Here is a 20,516-nt window from a genome sequence, read left to right as displayed (position 1 = left end):
TAAACTATGTATAATGCCGAGTCTGACTTTGATTATAATGTTCCATTGATAATTGTCATGCATAAGCCTCGAAATAAATTACTGATCAGTGAACTGTTGAGGAACTTAAACGTGAGCTGAAACCAGGATAAGGAACCAGACTAAGAAAGCATGTGAAACATGTCAATGCTTTTCTAGACACCAGAGTAGCTCAGTTTGTTATCCTATTTCTTCAAGGAGATATGTAGAAAGAAAAAGTGTAAGGGAAGGAAAATGTCCCTGATAAATATTGACACACTAGGTAGGTTGAAGCTATATGACCAGAAAAATGTATATTTTGAATACTGAGTGCTCCCTGTTTGCACTGTGTTAGAGAAAGAGAGAGAGAAAAAAAAGACTTTTTGGATAGACGGAACTGTTATTAAAAGGCAAACTATGATGAGCAGTTATTTGTTTGAAAATTAAATTTGTCATGTTAAATTTGAAGTTGGTGGAATTAATCTAAATACTAAGATCGAACCGTATTATTAGACCCTGAAGAAGATGGGTATGTAATGTGAAATTTGGGATTAGTGCAACTTTTCTTCACATGACTGAGGAATATCATTTTAAATATACTGCATGAGACCATTAATAATCTTTCACATATTTTCAAGTACCTGTATCCAAGGCCTCTCATATTTTTAAATATGATCGTCTCTCTTATAGAAAAATTTTAATAAACTAGTCTCTCGACATTATTAAGGTATTGTTTGATTATATTAGAAGGACTTTTAGTAGAGCGTTTTTTGTGCCCATTTTCTTCTCTGGAAATTAACAATTTTTTTGGGTTTCAGCTTCTTTGATTATTAGAGGCTAGTTAAAATGCCCTTAGGTGATGTAATCAAGTTCTCATGAGTTGAGAACCTGTATAGAAAATAGATCATGTGCATAACAAGAAAAATGAGAAACATGATAAAGTTTTCTGTTGGAAGAACAATTTTACCTGACAGAAGGAAGAAAACACTTGTATATAATGTTCTTAGTAAATTTATGAATGAGTCCTTTTAAAGTGTGATCCCCATAGCAATAGTATACACAGCTTTATAAGACCAGAATGAAAGATAAGGGATCACAAATTGTGCATGAATGTATTTCACCAGCTTTACTGATAGAGCAAGTGTACCGATTTCTCATTAGGAGAATATCAGAGCAACAAAACAAAATTAAAAGAGAAAGAACAAATAGCACATCAATAAATTTCAAACCATTTGTCTTTTAGCGCTATAGTCTGAGAACCAGATAAATGTCCCCATTCCCATTCCTCACTTCAGGGAGTCACTGAAAGACAGCCAGTATTTTATCTTTTTTCATTTATCACCAGTCCCATTAAATATATTATTTAATGACCAAATAAGCAGACGTGTAAGTTTTGTTGTGATAAGTGACTACGCGATATACAGGAATGCCAGGTATCATAGGGCAGGCGACATATTAAAATGCATGCCTTCCACATTGCTCTTGGAATATTTTAATAGCTCAAATTAAAGGTCCAAGAGAGGGATCCCTGGGTGGTGCAGTGGTTTAGCGCCTGCCTTTGGCCCAGGGCGTGATCCTGGAGACCCGGGATCGAATCCCACATCAGGCTCCCGGTGCATGGAGCCTGCTTCTCGCTCTGCCTAGGTCTGTGCCTCTCCCTCTCTCTCTCTCTGTGACTATCATAAGTAAATAAAAATTAAAAAAAAAAAAAAAAAGGTCCAAGAGAAAACTTAACTTGATCTTTAGTTTCTCTTATTCAAATCCCCTTACTACGGAACCTGCCAGATTTGTACAGCGGACAAATACAGGCCAAACCTCAGTTTTGAAATTTTGGAAATTTTGAAGAAATATCTCAACATATACACATTATTTGAAATTTCTTCTCCTAGTTATTTATTTTTCCTACCTCTCAGAAATAATCTGTCCTACAAGGCATGACAGCTGACATGATAGACTGCCTGTTATGCAAAGATATATTTAGACAAATTTTAAAATACATATTTTTTAACCAGCGAGTAAAACTTGTTCCTTAGAGGCAGTGATGTTATCACTGAGAAAAAACTGTGACTTCAAAAATATTTCAACTGTACTCCATGTGTGCTATTTCCTGAGGAATGTAATAATATAGAGTTATATGTACATTTCTTCCTCGTGCACCAAGGCTTCATAAAAAATGTTTAAATTTTCATAACATGATAAATTAACTTAAGGAAAATCAATATTTCATTTTTTGAAGATATTTCCAGTCCTCCTTTAACCACTTAACACAAAAAAATGGAGAGATATAAATTATAACCACAAAAGTTGCTATAGTTTTTAGGAAAATATAGCTTGGAGGCAGGTATTTATGAACACGATTCACTCATGAAAAAATCAAAACATGTACATCAAAACTGCTCCCTACTTATCATTCAAAATGTTTATATTTTTCTCCATTTTCTCTAATATTTTATCATGTATTTTTTCCAATTATAAATCTTTCTGTATCATCAATTTGTAGTTCATATTTTCAACAGAAATCTGAATAAGCTTTTGCAATCAATCATGTAAAGTCACTTTATTTACAAGTGACTAATCTGCCTGTATCTAAATTCTTACTGGAGTTGTGAAAGGGAAATCTGTACTTGTGATAAATCAAACATTGTCTTGTTACTATTGCAGGAGTTGTGCAAACAGCTGGACACATTTCCTGATGTACTTTATCCACTAGTCTGAAGATACTGACAATTCAAATCACTTTTTGGCATGTGTAGCCAAATTTTGACCATGTGTCATGTATCAATCTCAATAATTAGTTAAAAAATAAACACATTTAGAAGCTAAGCTTGTAACTGAAATTAAAATTTACAGGAAGGAGTGACTTGACAATTTTCAGGTAAACCATAACAAGTAAGATGAACAGAATCGTTTATTAGGGTTATCTTCTTCAATATATATATCTTTTAAGAAGGCGCAATTATTAAAAATGAATTGATAATTCTAATGGTATGCATACTGCAGATATTCAATAAACGAGGCAAAGGAAATTTTACAACTAACTATATCTCCTCAGACATACCTGCAAGACCGTTAAAATGTTTAATAATAGGCAACTAAAATTTTTGTATCAGTATTGCAAATCAGAAAAAAAAATCTTTTACTCTAATCATACAATAAAATTGAAACTATATTTCTTTTAGGTACACTTTGACCTTTTTTTTTGGCTATTTAAGCCATATTAATCAGATTTTCCTCTTGTGATGGTTTATGCATAGATTTACCACATCTCCCTGGACTTCTGCCAAATGCAACCAATACATCAATAGTGCCCTGAAAAAAAACGGAAAGCACCTTGACAAGGCTATAGAAAGAAAATGCCAGAGAGCAGTGGTCAAGCCGAAGAATTTCACACATGGAGCCAGGTGCAGTAGAAAACTGAAAAAGCTTATGTGATTCTCTGTGCAGCTGCCTCCGTGTTTAAAGCCCTTCTATGAACAAGATTGGTGACTGCAAATGGCTTTAGAAAGGAGAAAAGCAAGGGGGGTAGGGGAGAAAGAACAAAAAAGAAAACTATTCATAGAAGAATAAACAGAAGGCATATCTAGATAAATAAATACAAAATAATGCTAACATCGAAAAAGAAATTGGGACTACATACAAAGGTAGGAAGATTAAACAGGTGAAGCACTAAAGCTCAATAGTGTATATAATGTCACATGGAGTGAGGGACAGACTGAAGAAGATAATTCAGAGTATTAATTAATTAATTAATGGAATTCAGAATTCCAGTATCATTTCTCCATCACAATCTGGTGTCCTCCCCCTAAAAACTGGCTGAGTAAGATTTGCTTATTAGTGTGAACTTTTCCCATATCCTAAACCTGGAAACAGATGCGCTATGAGTAATGTGTCTTAAGTATTACAAAATGGGAAGATCATCAGTACCTGGCTTTCACAAGAAAATAAAACAGATGTACTTTTTCACCTGAAATAGGCTCATCTTTTAGGAAACCTTATCGCTACTTGCTGTAGAGTGTACAGTACGCAACATCAGAATGGACTGGGCAAAGTCATTAAGTCGATGCATTCCAATTCTCTGCATTTAGGGTTTTATACTTATAAAAGAAAACACTTCAAAATCACTCTTACAATAAAATTAGACACAGTAAGTCTGATTGCAATTCAGCACACAAAGGTGAGATGACTTCTTAATACAAGAGTGTCATTACAATTCGAAAACAGCGATTATTGCACTCAGTATGTTGTGGCTGCCCTAGAACTGCCAACGCAATACCAAAATAAATCGTTAATTCTGTAATACTTTTCACGTTTAAGAAGGTAAAGATAGGGCAGATATATTTTTTTTTTTTTTGCCACTGCTGAGGAAAAATATGAACTGCCTTGCTTTTTTAGAAAATGTTCTCCAGAACACAATTTGGCATTTAAGTTTTCCTTTTAATGCTTTGACATCTCAAATGATTTGAGAGAAACATTACCAAAATGGCAACACTGAGTCCCTGTGAAATAAAGTAGCTACTGGGAAGGCTCATTGATAAGACTCTATTCCCATCCATCTTCCAAATTTAGCACTTTTTGCAGATGTTTATTCGTTTCTCTTTCTTTTTGGTTAGGTTATTATAGCTCATTATGTCTGAGGGAACTAAACTAATTGAAATGTTCATTGAGACTGGAGTGCTACAGAAAAAAAAAACAAAGCAGAGGGAGGGTGGGGGAGTGGGAAAAGAATAAAATGCACCCAAGGAAACACCAAGCAGATACTCTGTTTTAATATTAAGCCTTTTGTCTTAGAAGTTTAAAAAGGCTAACTCAAATTAGAACCCCTGAAAAAAAGGAACAGGAACGAGCAATTCTGAATGTACAGCTTTTTAAAGGTAACAATAAATCATATGCCATATATAGGCCAAAAATGAAAGGGACTTTGTACTCAAATATAAACTTCTGGCAAGTTCTGGTTTGTTGTCAGGTTCCCAGACACTAAATAGATGCTCTGTTCAGTTAGCGTGAAGGCCCGCAAGGGGCAGGGACCTCCGGGGATTCTTGGCAGTTCTCAAGTCTCATTAGGTCTGCATATTAATGACTTGCAGCAATATAAAGAGACCCTTGAGCAGCCTTTTTACTCCCCCCTCCTGACTGTGTTTCCCAAGGCTAAGGCAGCCTCAGACACAGCACACTTTAGCCAAGTGAGAGGCTTGCAGTAACCACGGCTGCCAGGCGACCGTGGGGCGGGTGCTGCCCTTTGACACACTGCCTCAGCACCCTTCAGAGGTCCACCAAGTGTGCTGAGGAATGTGTGCTCTCTAGGACTGATGTTACCTCGAAAATGAGGACTCTTCCACTCTGGGGTTACATCATTAACCAAAATGAAGCTCAAGAGCGAGGGGACAGAGTTGAGTTTGGAGATGGCCCAGTGACGGATGTTTTTATAAGTCACAAGAGTTAATCTGCCTTTCCACTTCTCTCCGTGTCACAAAGACACAGGACTCAATCAGAAAAGAAAAAGTTAAAAAAAAAAAAAAAAAAAAAAAGAAAAAAGATCAACCATTCCCCTTCGCCCCCTTCTCGGTTGAAATGCCAATGACGTGGAAAGAAAATCCAACCGTTATGAAATCATTTTCATTATTATAAGGCATATATTTTATTTTTCAAAGTGTTTTTCTTTAAGGATTAGGAAATAGAGTTATCAGCACCCTATAAAACTTCACGGTTAAATTCATAGAGGAAAAAGTAAACTAAAATAAATAAGCAATGTAAAGATCTATGTATCACGTTGCAACCCTATCAGCAGGCATCATTAACCTCACATACGAATAAGCACGGGGTTCAAATTTTGACAGGTCATGGACCGCAAGGAAAATATGAGGAAGCTTCTCGGATGCTTGAGAAAATACACATTATCCAATATTTACTAATGGACCGAAGCCTAAGAACCCAGCATTGGAGATCTTGCTGTCAGCCTGTTCATGACTTTTAATCACCATTCCGTCTCTCATTCAATACTCAGTGGCTTGCAAAATGCATCGCTCTCGAAAGGGAAGAAATTTGGATTCTAGTTCCCAATCATCATCCACTTATTCTCTGTGACTTTGTGCAGGTCAATCAATTTCATTCATCTTCAGTTACCTCATCCATAAACAAGTCTAATAATACCTTCATTGACTGAAGACTGAGGCCTGGACCAGGTGAGAAATCTATAGGTTTTTGAATTTCAATTTAATTGCACGAAAGAACATCACATAAGGAAGAAATAAGCTCATGTTCTAACATATTTCACAGTAAGTCTCTAACTGTACCCAAAGGGGCATTTTTAGAATCCTCTTTGACTATGTAATTATCAACATTGAATGACACCATATTCCTGGTGTGGACTTACCAACATTAACCCTACAAAAAAAATACCTAGGACATGACTCTTTCTAGATTTACTTTGAAAACAATAACAACAACAACAACAACAACAAACTATAAAAGTCAGCATTGCCCTTTGAGCACACTTACCAGCTGACTGGCCGCGGTTGGTGGCATCATGATCACTATCTCCCTGTTCACTGTCCCCATGACCACTGTCCTTCGAGCTTACTATGTCAGCTTCCTGGAATGCAGAACTAGAAGTACAAAAACGTGAATATTAGAATTAAAAAAAGGTGAAGAAACACAGAAAACATTCTTCTGCCACCACATGGTCACCAATGGTGCTGCAGATTCACAGACCTCTCACAGTGGCCTTTATTCCTGCAGAACAGCTAGTTTTCATCACCTTACAGCCTAACTCTTTACAACTGAGCAAAGAAGTCAGTAGGAGCCTTTAATAAGGCACGTCACGTTTAGTCATTATTCTGCGAGGAGAGCCACGCGTATGTTTATATCATTGTCATAAAACAGAGTATATAGACCCTTGGAACAGGGGGACTATCAGAAGTAGTGTTAAGAGTATAAATTGATAAAATATTCAAATATATTCAGTAAGTTGTATATAGATGAAAAACACCCCTATTTCTAATGTATTGTCCAGGAACCCCAACATAGACAGTATTTATGATCTGCCCTAGCTGGAGATGCTTTCATACATCTTATATTCTAATATTGGATAATACGTCTAATTTCTAACTTTCATAGGTAGTAAACTTGTCCATACACCAAGCTAGGGGGATAAAAAAAATGAGTCCATACCTGTTAACTCGGCGAGGTCTGTCAACTAGATAGCTGAGCTCTGCTCGCTGGTGTTTAGTCTAGAAAGAAAATAAATAAATCAAGAGCATTTGAATGCTAAGGGCTTAACTAGCAGTCCTCTTCTGAGGTTAGGAATTGAGTCTAGTTTAGGTAATTGTGTACGGTTTTATGCATTTGCAAGCTGCCCTAAGGCCTCAGGCTAGTGACTGCTGGGTAAGGGGAGAGAGATATCCAGAGACACCTCAGTCTAGATTTTCAGTAAAGGGGTAAAAAAAAAAAAAAATTGCAAAAATAAAAAGCCAATTTTAAACGTATGTGTGTGTGTGTGTGTGTGTGTATGTGTGTGTTTAAGGAGAGAATGCAAATGACCTCATAGCTAGGGCTCATAAACTACTGTCCCTAACAGAGTCAACCTAGGTATACTCTGCAGTCTTTCCCTCAGTGGCCTAAAAAAGTGTTCAGGTGCATACTGGTTGACACAAGAAAAAACAGCACGCTCAATAAGCAAAAAGTTTGGATATTTTATGGAATTATTTTGTTGTTTATTTTCAAAATGTGCTTAAGATACAAATGAGCTGTACAAATATTCATGAAAGTCAATTAATAATCTCTGAGACTCAAATAAATAAAATAACCTGCCGAGAAAGGAATTCATCATCCACACTCCCCCACCCCAGCCCCATACCTTTCCCCCTCCAAAACGCCCTGTGCACTCTCCTCCCCAGCGTCCACCATCCACCATCCACACACCTCTTCTGGCCCCAACTCTCTTGTACACAAATCAGCTGTGTTCTCCCCCTCCCTCCCTCCCTCCCTCCCTCCTTCCAACTTTGCCACTTCCCCATCTTTTAAAAAGAGATCAGAATTGACAAGCCAAATTCCTTGAGGAAGAAAGCCAACAGCAGCGATTTACCCAGAACAGTGGCAAAAGGTGAGGATCAGCTAAAAGGTATATATATATATATATATATATATTTAAGGTCACAATTGCTTAAGCCTTCCGTTAGTTAGTGTACGCTTACAGGGGGCTGTGCCAAGGCAACTTCATTCAAATTCACACCGTGTGGGCGTCGGGCTTCCAGGGCGGCTGTAAATGCTGTCCAGGGCCGAACGGAAGCCTTTTCTGCAACCCGAGGTCGGAGGACAAGGATCTGATAACTTATTCGCTAAAACATGCATTCGAGTTTAGGCGGCTGTGCAAAGTCAGACAATCCACAGCTTACTTTTACGCGCGACTCAAAGCATCGATAAACAAAGCAAACAGAATTGACTTTATTAGTGCCTGGGACAAACGCAAAGAGCGGGAAGACCTTGGCCAGGGCCCGAAAGTCCCTCCATCCGCATTTCCCTCGCTCTTCCCTCCCTCCCCCCTCCCGCGCACTTTTCCCTCCACTTTCAGATTTTTTTTTTTTTTTTTTTTTTTTTGAGAAGGGGTTAGGACTTTCAAGGAAGGATGCCAGAGGGAAGAGGGAAGGTCCAAGGTGGCAAAGCACCAAGGGAGGGAGGGAGGAGGGGGAAGGGGAGGGGATGAAAGTCAATGTGCAGGGAGGGGTGGAGCGCAGGGGATTAGGGACCACACGAAGAAGTTTAGGTTACAGACGAAGGGGTGGGGGACGGCCTCCCCCCCCCCTCCCCACAGAGATACAAAGAAGTGAGTATCCTAAGTATCAATACACAGTGCACCAGAGATACAAGGGCCGGGCTAGAGGAGGCTTTCGGATGGAGGAGATGAGAGATGGTGGTCCTTGCGCTTCAGCCTTACCTCGTTGGACAAAATGCTCCCGTTGGAGATGATGTCGGGCTGCTGGTCTGTGTAGCCGGTGACGATGGCCCCACAGGGGTTGTGCTCAGTGTCCGCGCTCCGCGAGGGGCTGCAGGGCTTCAGGAACATCAGGTCGGTCTTGGCGGACTCGGGGGTCAAGCACACCTGGTAGCAGTAGTTCTGCGCGTGGTGGTGGGCGCCGAAGCCGCCGGCCTCCTCCACGGGCACCTGCGCGGGGGTGCTGGGGACGTTGGAGCTCTGCACCAGCATGATGTCCGACTTGCTGAGCTTCTTCTTGCGCGCCCGGGCCTGGCGGCCGCAGCAGGCGGAGCCGCCGCCGCCGCAGCAGCAGCAGCAGAGGCAGCAGTCGCTGGCCAGGCACGTGTAGATGTTGAGCTTCTTCTCCTTCTGGCAGCGCACGGCGAGCACGATCATGGCCAGCAGGAACACGAAGGACACGGAGCCCAGCGCGATGATGAGGATGAGCGTGAGGTCCAGCGAGGCGTCCGCGCCGCCCGAGCGGCCGGGGCGCTGCTGCTCCCCGGGGCCCCCGCCGCCGCCGCCCCCGCCCGGGGGCTCCACGGCTCCGTCCACCAGCTGCACCACGAGCGCGGCCGTGGACGACAGGGGCGGCTGCCCGTGGTCGCGCACCTCGATCACCAGCTCGTAGGGCCGCTGGGGGTCGCGCTTGGCCGGCACGCGGCGCGCGGTGCGGAGCTCCCCGGTGCGCCAGTCCATGCGGAACAGGTTCATGTCGTTGCCGCGCACGATGCTGTAGGTGAGCCGCGCGTTCTCGCCGTCGTCCGCGTCCACCGCGGCCACGCGGGTCAGCAGGTAGCCCGGCTCGGCCGAGCGCGGCAGCGCCTCGCGCGCGGGGGTCCCGTTGCGCCCGGGCAGGGGCGCCACGATGGCAGGCGCGTTGTCGTTCTGGTCCACGATGAGGATGTTGACCGTGGCGTTCCCGGCCAGGGCCTGCGGGCTGCCCGCGTCGCGCGCCTCCACCTGGAAGCTGAAGTCCTTGAGCTGCTCGTAGTCGAAGGAGCGCAGCGCGTACAGGTAGCCGTTCTCGGAGTTGATGGACACGTAGGTGAAGACGCTCATGCCCTGGATCTGGCACTCGAGGATGGAGTAGGCGAGCTGGGCGTTGGCGCCCTCGTCGCGGTCCGTGGCGCTCACGGCGTAGATGTAGGCGCCCGGCACGTTGTTCTCGGTCACATACACGTCGTAGACCGGCTGGCTGAAGCGCGGGGCGTTGTCGTTCACGTCCGACACCTGCACCTGGATGGACTTGCTGGTGGAGAGCGCCGGCTCGCCCCGGTCCCGCGCCACCACCGTCAGCGTGTAGGAGTCCCCGGCCTCGCGGTCCAGCGGGGCCTCGGTCACGATGGTGTAGTAGTTCTTGAAGGAGGACTTGAGGCGGAACGGCACGTCCCCCAGCAGCTCGCACTGCACCTGCCCGTTCTCCTCCGAGTCGCGGTCGGTCACGCTGAACAGGGCCACCACCGTGCCGGGCGCCGCGCCCTCGCTCACCGCCTCCTTCACGGTGCTGAAGCTGATCTCGGGCGCGTTGTCGTTGGCGTCCAGGACCCGCACCAGCACCTTGCAGTGCGCGGGCACGGCGTTGGGGCCCAGGTCCTTGGCCTGCACGTACACCTGGTACACGGGGCTCTCCTCGTAGTCGAGCTCGCCGCTCACCTCCAGCCGCCCGGTGCGCGGGGACAGCCCGAAGAGCTCCCGCGCCCGGGGCGAGATGTGGCTGCTGAAGGAGTACACCACCTCGCCGTTCTGTCCCTCGTCTGGGTCCGTGGCGTTGAGCTGGATCACGAGCGTGCCCGGGGGCGAGTTCTCCGGCAGGGACACAGTGTAGACGGGTTGGTCGAAGGCGGGCACGTTGTCGTTGGAGTCCAGCACTCGGATGGTGAGTAGGGCCGTGCCGGTGCGCTGCTGTTGGGGGGGCAGGCCCCCTCCCCCTCCTCCTTCTCCTCCTCCTCCTCCTCCTCCTCCGCCTCCCCCTCCTCCTCCTCCTCCTCCTCCCCCGTCCACCGCGGTCAGCACGTAGCGGTGCACCGCTTGCTGCTCGCGGTCCAGCGGCTTCTCCAGCACCAGCTCCGCGAACCGGTTGCCATCCCCCTGGGTCTGCACGTCCAGCGAGAAGTAGCTGTTGGGGGTGATCTCGTAGTCGCGCAACGAGTTGGTGCCCACGTCTGGGTCGAACGCGCTCTCCAGGGGGAAGCGGGTGCCCGGCGTGGCGCTCTCCGAGATCTCCACGGTCAGGTCCGGCTCCGGGAAGGAGGGGGGGTTGTCGTTGATGTCCAGCACTTCGATCTCCACCCGGAACAGCTCGAGGGGGTTCTCCAGGAAGACCTCCAGGTGCAGGACGCAGGAGGGGCTCTGCTTGCAGATCTGCTCGCGGTCGATCTTCTCGTTCACGTACAGCACCCCGGTCTCCAGGTTGAGGTCCAAGTAAGGGGTCCGCGAGTTGGGCACCGTTTGAAACCTGCGAGCTGAAAGTTTTGTAATGTCCAAGCCCAGATCTTCAGCGATATTCCCCACGAAAGTGCCATGTTCCTGCTCCTCCTGCACCGTGTAGTGAAGCTGGGAAAAGACTCCTTCCACCATCCAGAGCAAGGCAAAGAATAATAGCACAATCATCTCCAAAGGGAAAGGAAGCAGCTTCCCGCAGCCAGTCAGCCACCCAATCACCTCCCCCACCACCACGGGAAAAAAAAAAAAATCTAAAAAAAAAAAAAATACAAATAAAAGTGCCCTATGTGTGTGTGTGTGTGTATGGGAGGGGGGGGTGTTCCTGTGGCTTTTCTGTCCTTAAAAATCTTATTCCTTTTGCTTCATTTTAGGGCTTCCCCCAATTCAGCCTCATTTTTCAATCTTAGCGCAGGAAGGGTGACAGGCGTCCCCTTTCCTCATCTGTAATCTTCCCACTGACCGATTAATAAGATAATAATACAATAGTCAGCGTCCTTTATTCCGACAGTCTTGGCGCAACGCGGCGCTGGCAAATCCCAAGGAGGAAATTTCGATATTTCAAGACTGTCCTCGGTTTGTCTTCTTGCTGATGGGAGGAGAAGAAGGAGGAGGAGGAAAGGGAGGAGGAGGAGGAGAAGGAGGAGGAGGAGGAGGAGGAGGTGGAGGAGGAGGAGGAGGAGGAGGAAGATGAAGAGGAAGAGGAGAAGGAAGAGGAGATGCAGCCGGCACCGCTGAACATGCCTCAATGTCAACGGCTGGCAAATGCAAAAGGGCTTAAAAACAGCGAGAGAATTTTGTGCCGGAAAAACACAGAACGGCTCTGCAGCATAAAACTTTCATTCTCTTCGTTTCTCCGGATGCATGTTCTTCTGGGCATTTTCCTCCTCTTTTCGCTCTATTGGTACGTTTTGGCTTTCAGAGTTTTGCCCCTCTCTGCGCTCCTCTCCAGCATCCTTTGCCTGTCCCTAAGAGTGATGAGCAGTTTCTTTCCTGCTGTTTTCTTCCCAAGCCTCTTTCTCTCTACCCTGTCTCCTCCTCCTCCTCTCTCTCTCTCTCTCTCTCTCTGTCTCTCTCTCTCTTCCTTCCAGTCCTTTCCCTCCTCCTGCTTCAGCCCCAGAGCCTGTGATCTCGGCTGGCAGTTTCTGAGCTCCGAGCGCTCCGCTTCTCTGTTTTTGCGCAGCGCCCTCGACCTGCCAACCAATCGCTGAGGAGCACCACCCACCGGGCCGCCGCCAATTGGCCAGCCCGGCTGTCAGGCAGGCGCGTCACTCGGCAGCCGGGAGGGGGCGGGACGCAACCCGGGCCGGGGCGGGAGGCCGGGGTGAGTGTGAGTGTGAGAGCGAGGACAGCCCGGCAGGTCCCGAGGCGCGCGCTGGGGACTGTGCCGCGGAAAGTTCCCAGTCCCCAGCCGCAGGTGAACCGACAGGGAATAGACAGAGGCTCCCCCGTTTGCATCAGCAGATGCGAAAACATAATAGCGACGGCAGCGGCATCCTCTCTCCGGAGCGGGGTTTCCAATGACGCTAACATTCTTTTTCCTTTAAGGTATTTTCCTTTGCTGCCGATCGTGGAAATAAATCACGGGGAAGGGGGAAAGTTGCAGGGAGGCCACTAACCGACTGCAAGGGGTTACCTGATTAAGGGACTCTGGCAGCGGTGGGTTGGGCATCCTTTTTTTTTTTTTCTCTTTTTTTCTCTTTTTTAAGGGATATAAGGTGGATCGTGTAAAACTAAGCGTGAGGGTGAAGCGCTGGGAGCGTGGGGCGGAGGTGGGTCCTGAGAAGCCGAGGGGGTCACGCCAGATGTGGGCCGGCAGCTGCGATGGACGTGCGGACGCGTTGGACTTGCTCAGTGTCTGTGCACACACGCTCTTACCAATAGATCAATTCCCTGGGGGGGGGGGGGGCTAGTTGGAGCCGCGAGCGCCCCGATCAGTGACCGGCTCGCAGGCAGCCGAGCATCGCTGGGCGCTGCAAGGCGCCCCGGATGTCCCTGCGCCTCGCCCGGCCGAGTGCAGCGCTGCAAGGCGCTCTCAGGCTATTTTCTGCTTTTTTTTTTTTTTTTTTTTTTTTTTTTTTGACATTTGGAGATCCCTCTCCCGCTCCACCCCCCCCTACAAAACCGGGGCGCTCTCAGGTTATTTTCTGCTTCCCCCCCCCTGACATTTGGAGATCCCTCTCCCCGCCCCTCCTCCCCTACAAAACCGGGAGGGCTATTTTCTGCTTTTTTTTCTTTTCTTTTTTTTTCTTTTTTTTTTTTTTCTTTTTCTGACATTTGGAGATCCCTCTCTCCGCCCCACCCCCACCCCGAGTGAACCGGGGCGCCCGTGGGTCGTTGCCCAGTTTGAGGCAAGACCGCTGCAGGAGAGCGGCTGCACGGCTGAGAACTCGCGCAGGGGTGAGCGCGAGTGGGCGGGCAGGGGCCGCGCACACGGGGGCGCGGGTCTGTGCCGCTGCGGCTCTCGGCGAAGGCGCTTGCACACCTAAGGGTGCCCGCATCCATCCTCCTGGGCCCGGCGCACAGGTCTGTGCCAGCCCCCACGGAGCCCCGCAGCGCGCGCGCGCACACACACGCTGATATCCAAGGATGCGCTTGGCCAGCTCTCGGGGCCCACTGCCTGCCTCCCCGACGCGGGGGCAGATGCATCCCGTTCTCCTGAAGTTAAAATACAGCGCGAACTCCTTAATGTTAGAGACGGAGATGACTGTCAATTATCCAAGAAAAAGAAAAAAAAAAGCATTTTTAAAGCATATGCATATATTATTTTTTAATACTCATTCATGGGCTGCTGGGGGTTGTTTATCCCCTAAAGCTGCCCCCCTCCCTTGTTCAGTGTTCATCTTATACCACAGTACAGAACGGTCCCCTGCGGCTTCCCGCTAATGGATGACCCGAGAGTGACACCGCCACAACCTGCGAGAAAAGGAGAGCCCCTTCCCCGGCCCGAGGTACGTCGGCCTGTGTCCGCGGCGGGGGCGTCAGGAGAGCGCGTGTCCACGCGCGGGACTGCAGAGCGAGGCAGGGCTCGGTGCGCCCCGCGAGCGCGCGTCCAGGGCCGGGGCGCCCCCACCCCCACCCCCCAGGCTCCTTCATGGACACGGGGCCCGCCTTGGAGCGGTCAGAGGGAGAGATGCCTGCAAAAATGGCTAATCCTTTCTCAGCTGCAGCAAATTGCCCAACAGAAAACCGCTGCAGTTGCAAGGATTTCAGCCTCGCGTCTGCTGCCAAGAAGGGGGCGGCAGTTTACAAAAAGGACCTGTGGATCAATGCAAAGGGGATCACAGTGCATCTGAATATTAATAACGGCAGCATTGCAGCCGTACCTCTCCCTCCCTCCACCCCCCCCCTTTTTTTTTTCTCAGATCTGCGGGATTGAAATGAAAAATCTTGAGCTCTTCCAGCTGACTCATCAGAATCCTGGAGCATTTTTTTTTTTTTAATGACGGTAATGTTGTAATGTTGTTGTTGTTTCCCCCCCCTTTATACGTTTGGAAACACTTGTGTGTGCGCGCGTGTGCACGCGTGTTTGCGTGTGAGAGACGCGTGGGCTGAATGACAATGCGGATCCGGAACCCGGGGGAGGGGGTTGGTGTGGTCGGGTTGCACGTGAAGTTTGAGCCGACTTGGGGCGGTTCGCTGGGAGCCGTGGAGCTTCCAGAGGTTGGGGACAAGGGCGTGGAGAGATGGCCAGATTGGCCTGTAAATAATCACTACATCCACTGTAACACTGGAGCTGCTGCTGCTTTTTTTTTTTTTTTTTTTTTTGGGTCCAGTCGTGCTGGAGCCGGGGACGCTCTCTGCAAATGCAAACGTGGGTTGCAGGCGTCTCCTAGCGGCGGCAGCGGCATAGGGCAAGGCGGAGAAGGCTCCAGCTCTCCTTCAGCTGGGCTCGCCTGTTGGGGGCTCTGCAGCCTTTCCTGGGTCGCCCAGGCCTGTGTCCGCGCCGCCCACGCCGGCCGGGGGGGGGGCCCCGAGGTCTCGCGTCCCTGGCTTCTGGCCCCTGCGGCTGCCCGGGACCCTCGGGGTGAGACCAGGTCCTCTGCCCGGGGAGCAGCCCCGAGCCCCGATCCAGGCCCCCCTCCCCTAGCGAGCTGCAGCCAGGGCAGTCACAGCCGGCTCTGGCACCTTTAAACAGCCCCACCCTGTCACCCACAGAAGCCTTAAAAAAAACCCCAAACGCCTCTTATTGCATTCCCTTCGGTGGATCCTGGAATTTAGTGAGGCCAGGTTTGCATAAACAAGAGCCTTGGTAGCTGGGTTCATGACCTCTTTGAAATCCAGAGTTATCCTGTGATACTGCATCCCACCCTGCACCCCCAGTTCCTGGACCGGGAAGGGAGCCCCAGTACCTAGAGAACACAATCCTACTCCCCGTCCAGGGCAGCAACCATCTGGGCCAAATTGCATCCTAAATCAGAAGGGGAAAGCAGTCCTTGCTAATTCAAGGGGTGTACCCAAATCAGTTTTCATAAAAGTCCTGGTTGGTGTAGGAGATTGATAATGCACAGGCGCGTGTTTCATTGGTTTCTAAGTTACAGCAAAAAATTGAGATGGGGGGGTGCTAAGGATCCCACAAATGCATTTTTTATATACATGGTTCCAAACTTTGAAAGTCGGTACCAGGGTTGCTTTCTTCCCTAACCCTTTTCTGGAAAAGGCGGGAGGGAAACAAGTTTGTTAACCAGCCGTTTGGATAAATGAGTGTTTGCAGTGATTTAACTTGACTTGAAAGCAATTTGTTTCTAAATCCTCTTATTATTGCAGTGTGCCCAGAGCTTTGAGAGATTTTTTTTTTTTTTAAGAAATGGAAGAAAAAAAAATTTAAATTGTCAATAAGAAGTCTTTCAAACAACCAGACTCGGCCAGGATTGAGCTAGATGGTTCCTGACGTTTGTCATTCCCAGTGCAGAGAGCAAACTCAGAGGACCCGGACTGTACCGCATCTCTTATGGGTGTCCATGAAATCGGTTTTTTCGTAGTAGTGTAACCTAACTTAAGAGGTGGGAAGGCAGGGCTTTGGAGACAATGGCACAGACACGGTGTTAGTTTTTGTTCTTCTATTTAGAGAATGTTGACTACAGTTTCTAGAAAAGATTTATAGCATGTGCTATGCATTTTTAGTTGTATATATACTAACGTTTTTAGTTAAAGGGAACTCTTTAGAGACTGTGCTCTGAACTCAACAGAGAGCAAACTAATCCATGTTTTGGGAACTGGGAATACTGGATATTCCATTAAAGCATTACCTGATATTCCAAGTAGAAATGTTCTTCTCCGTTTTGTTTAACCTAGTTAATATTGGTGCGGCTTCACATTTCAGTGTCTTTCAGTTATCAGACGGGGCCAGCATTTTGTTAAACTCTAAACAGTGAATTAAAAGCACTGATGAGCTGAAGCAGCCCTCTAATGCAAAATGACAAATTGCACTTAAGCAATACATGAAGAAGAAAATGATTTATGGATTTTTACAATGGTCTGAGCAAATGAAAGCAACATGAATTATACATCCTAATGCTCACGATATCATTTTCTAATAATACTGTTTCAGTTCAGATGCTACACTCTCATCCTTTCTATAAGAGATATTGATCAATAGAGGTCCAGGAATATTTTTAAATTAGACAATGGTGTCTGATATGGGTTCCAAATATATATATATTTCCTGAATATGGGGGGAGTGAACATTGAACGTACTAACATTCTAGGCAGCTCCTTCACATATTGTGTCTTTGAGTGATAAATAGACCTTTGGAAACTTCTGTTTCCTTCCACACCTTCTTTCAGAATGCAAATAAGTAGATCTAATTTAGAATGACCATCTTTATTCTATCATGACCTCTTTCTCTGAAAATGAAAAAAAAATATGTGATTTCATCTTAACTTTTCCCTTCATTGCTTTTGATATTGAAAAATCTGATTTCTCCAAAATATCTTTTACCTTCTTCTTATTTGTCTATCCTATTTTTCCAGAACATTGTTTAATTCCTTAGTGTGTTAAAGACACCCCTGAGTTAGTAAAAAGGTCATATACCTTAGTTTTATTTTGGCCTTAGTAGACAGAATAGATCTTATGGCTGTCTTAAATTACAGGGAAAAAAAAAATCAGTCAGATAAAATTTTATGTGGTGGTTGTTTTTTGACTTTGGGAAAAAAAAAAACAAAACTGTAGTTACTTCTGTGTTATGATGAGTGACTACTCCTAGCACTTTTATTTAACCATTTGTAGCTTATATAAGTATTTTAGGGTGTGGGTAGAATTTTAAGTGAAGGCAGTGTCTTTGCTGTATTACATACTCAACCACAGGAAACTCCTAATTCCAAAGCCCCTAATTCTGGGACTTCCAGAACTATATTATCAGGCTTGATCTTAATTATCTAGGTTTATAAAGAAAATGCAAAAGAAAAAAAAATTGAATCACAGGTTCTGCTTTTGACAGCACTAATAATCACTCTTACTGAAAGTTTACTGAAATCAATGATGTGATTAGGATTGTAAATAAGAACTACAAGACATCACATTTAAAAGGCAAGCTGCTTTGCTAACATGAGTGATATGCGGGTTTTACTGATGGGGCCCAAAGGTAGAAATGAGGGTTTGAACATTAAGATCGATTTAGAACAATTTCAAAAATTAATTGCAAGCCCTGATTAAATTTATATAAGTAAGAAGAAAGGTGTCTAGAAGTCTGTGTTTTTTCCTCCCCAGTGTATTTGCTTCTTATCTGACAATGATACAGTCAGCATAATGCTAGTGTTTGGCAAGTATAAATTGTTTTCTTAAGGGGAAGCCCCTTGAGTTTATGAATACAAAATGAGATTATCCAAATTGTGATTAGGGTTACAAGCCATAGCATTATTTTCTGAAGAGTTCAGAAATGTTATTGGAGACAGACACCATGCAAAGAATATCAAATGTAACTTGAGAATTGCACTAGTAATTAGTAATTGGAATTACAATAGTAAACAGTAAATAGATACTTCAATAAAAGAATTATCTATTTCAGTTTGACTGCCTGCCTAGTTGGTATAATTCTTTGTGTTAGAAACTTGATTTTCACGATGTCTTATTTAAATGGGTCTAGCAGTGCTATACTGTAAAATGGCTATATTTTATTAGACTTTTTGTTTTGTTTGTTTTGTTTTAGAGGAAACTGATTATTGGCTTTTAAACATCCAGTGTATTCCAAGCATTCTAACATAAGTTATCAAATCTCTCTCCAGGTCTCTAGGTATTATCATTTCAACATTATAAGGTAAAGATACTAAGGATGTTCAGAATTTAAGTAACTCACAAAACTAATACAAAATTCATATGCAGGCCTTTTGATGCTCATGTAGAGGCTTACTTTCCTACACCATGATATTTTTCTAGTTTGAGTTAGATTTACTTAAGAGGTAAAACAAACAAACAAACAAACAAAAAAAGAGCTGATTTAGAGGTGGGGTTCATCCAGATTTTGTACAGACAAGAGTACTGCTTTTCTATTCTAGGCAAAATGGCTAATATATTGAGTTGAGCTATGGAGAGATTCACAAATTAATTTAAGGAGGAGTTTTTTTAATTTTGTGTGTGTGTGTGTGTGTGTGTGTGTGTGTACGTGTGTGTGGGTTGTCGGGGAACCCAAGCTTGATTATGTTTTCTTACTAGACTGAATGGTTTATAGCAGTCATCTCTTTCTCATGTAGAAGCGCCTGACGTGGGAATTGTAGGTTTTAATGACTGAAAATGGAAATTGATACAACAAACGTGTCCAAAAGGAAGCTGTCTCTGCTTTATCCAGTCCTGAAAAGTACAATGTTGATCAATGGTCCCAGAAGTATTGCCTTAGTTTATCAGAGTTTGTTAAAAGCTGGAAAAAAAACCAAGTGTATCCACTTGATACAATGCAAATATTAGTTCTTATTTTGTGTATATTTCTGAACTGGTCTTTGATTTAAAAGGAAAACTGTTATACTCACGTGAAATTTCAGCTCTCACTTTGTACTCATTTCTTCAGTGTTGCTTAGAAAAGATCGTTTTAACTTGAAATTCGAAGTTGAACAAATTTATTTGACAATTTTGTGCCAGCAGAAAATGGAAGTAATCAACTTTAAAACAATTTTAATACAGAAAGAAATAATCAAAGGAAGATGATTATGAAAACTTAATTACCCACTGTAAATAAAATATGTATTATTATGGTGATAATAAGTATTGACGGAGGAGAATATCATGTTTCTTTGAGAAGAAACTAACTGTATCCATCCACTCAGAGTATGTGTGATGTAAGCCCTACAGGATAGGTTCTATGTCTTACTCATCTCTAACAGCACCCAACTGTGGCAAGCAATGATACATCAGTAAATTATGAAGAACATAAACTTGAGAATTAAGCCAAATTGGGCTCAAATCCCTGCTTCTCAAAATATCTGAATTTGGACACATTACTTAACTCCTTTGAAACTGTCAGTCTGTCAAACATGCTGAACATCTGTTAAAGTATGATGATATATATTGACCTTGTTGAGTCATTGTGAGGCTTAACTAAAATACTCTCTGTAAAATTCTTGGCTCATGGTAGACTCTCAAAAAATGTTAAATATTATTAGAGTGAGATGTTTTGAATGAGGTGTCTTTAAATAAGACACTTATTAAGAATAATTGGCATTGATTCCTAGTGGCTTTATTTCCCTTATGGAACACAAACTAAAATATTTACTTTGAGGTGCAAAAACAATTCCACGTGGTTTCTGTTTTATAGGAAATTATAATATAAATTTGAAGATTGGATGCAAATAATAAAGAAGAAGATTAAACTAACAAAATTTTAATTAGGCACCAAAACATAAAAATCAATAATGACCTTTATTCATAACTGTGCTTTATTTTAAAATTTATTTTCTTCCAGATAAGTTTAAATTTTCTGTAAGTTTTTAATTTATATGATAATACTGATATGTAGTTAGATTTTTAAAAATATTTTATTTATTTATTCATGAGAGATACAGAGAGAGAGAGAGAGAAAGGCAGAGACACAGGCAGAAAGAGAAGCAGGCTCGATGCAGGGAGCCCGACCTGGGACTCGATCCAGGGTCTTCAGGATCAGGCCCCGGGCCAAAGGCAGCG

General features: G+C 44.8%; 1 protein-coding gene across 3 annotated transcripts in view; it reads right to left on the bottom strand.

The window, feature by feature from the left end:
- PCDH10 (protocadherin 10) overlaps positions 1-12,544 on the bottom strand; it is a 61,542-nt gene extending 48,998 nt beyond the window's left edge. For all 3 annotated transcript variants that reach the window (XM_041757647.1, XM_041757649.1, XM_041757648.1), the window contains exons 1-3: positions 8,927-12,544; positions 7,165-7,223; positions 6,493-6,599 (exon numbers count right to left, since the gene is read on the bottom strand). In XM_041757647.1, coding sequence (XP_041613581.1) covers positions 6,493-6,599; positions 7,165-7,223; positions 8,927-11,578 — 2,818 coding nt within the window. In that variant the 5' untranslated portion in view covers positions 11,579-12,544. The remainder of the gene's footprint in view (positions 1-6,492; positions 6,600-7,164; positions 7,224-8,926) is intronic.
- Positions 12,545-20,516: the final 7,972 nt, after the last annotated feature.

Source organism: Vulpes lagopus, chromosome 6 (genome assembly GCF_018345385.1).
Source record: "Vulpes lagopus strain Blue_001 chromosome 6, ASM1834538v1, whole genome shotgun sequence".
NCBI classification, from domain to species: Eukaryota; Metazoa; Chordata; class Mammalia; order Carnivora; family Canidae; genus Vulpes; species Vulpes lagopus.
Note: the sequence above shows the minus strand (reverse complement) of the source record. Positions and strands in the feature narration are given on the sequence as shown.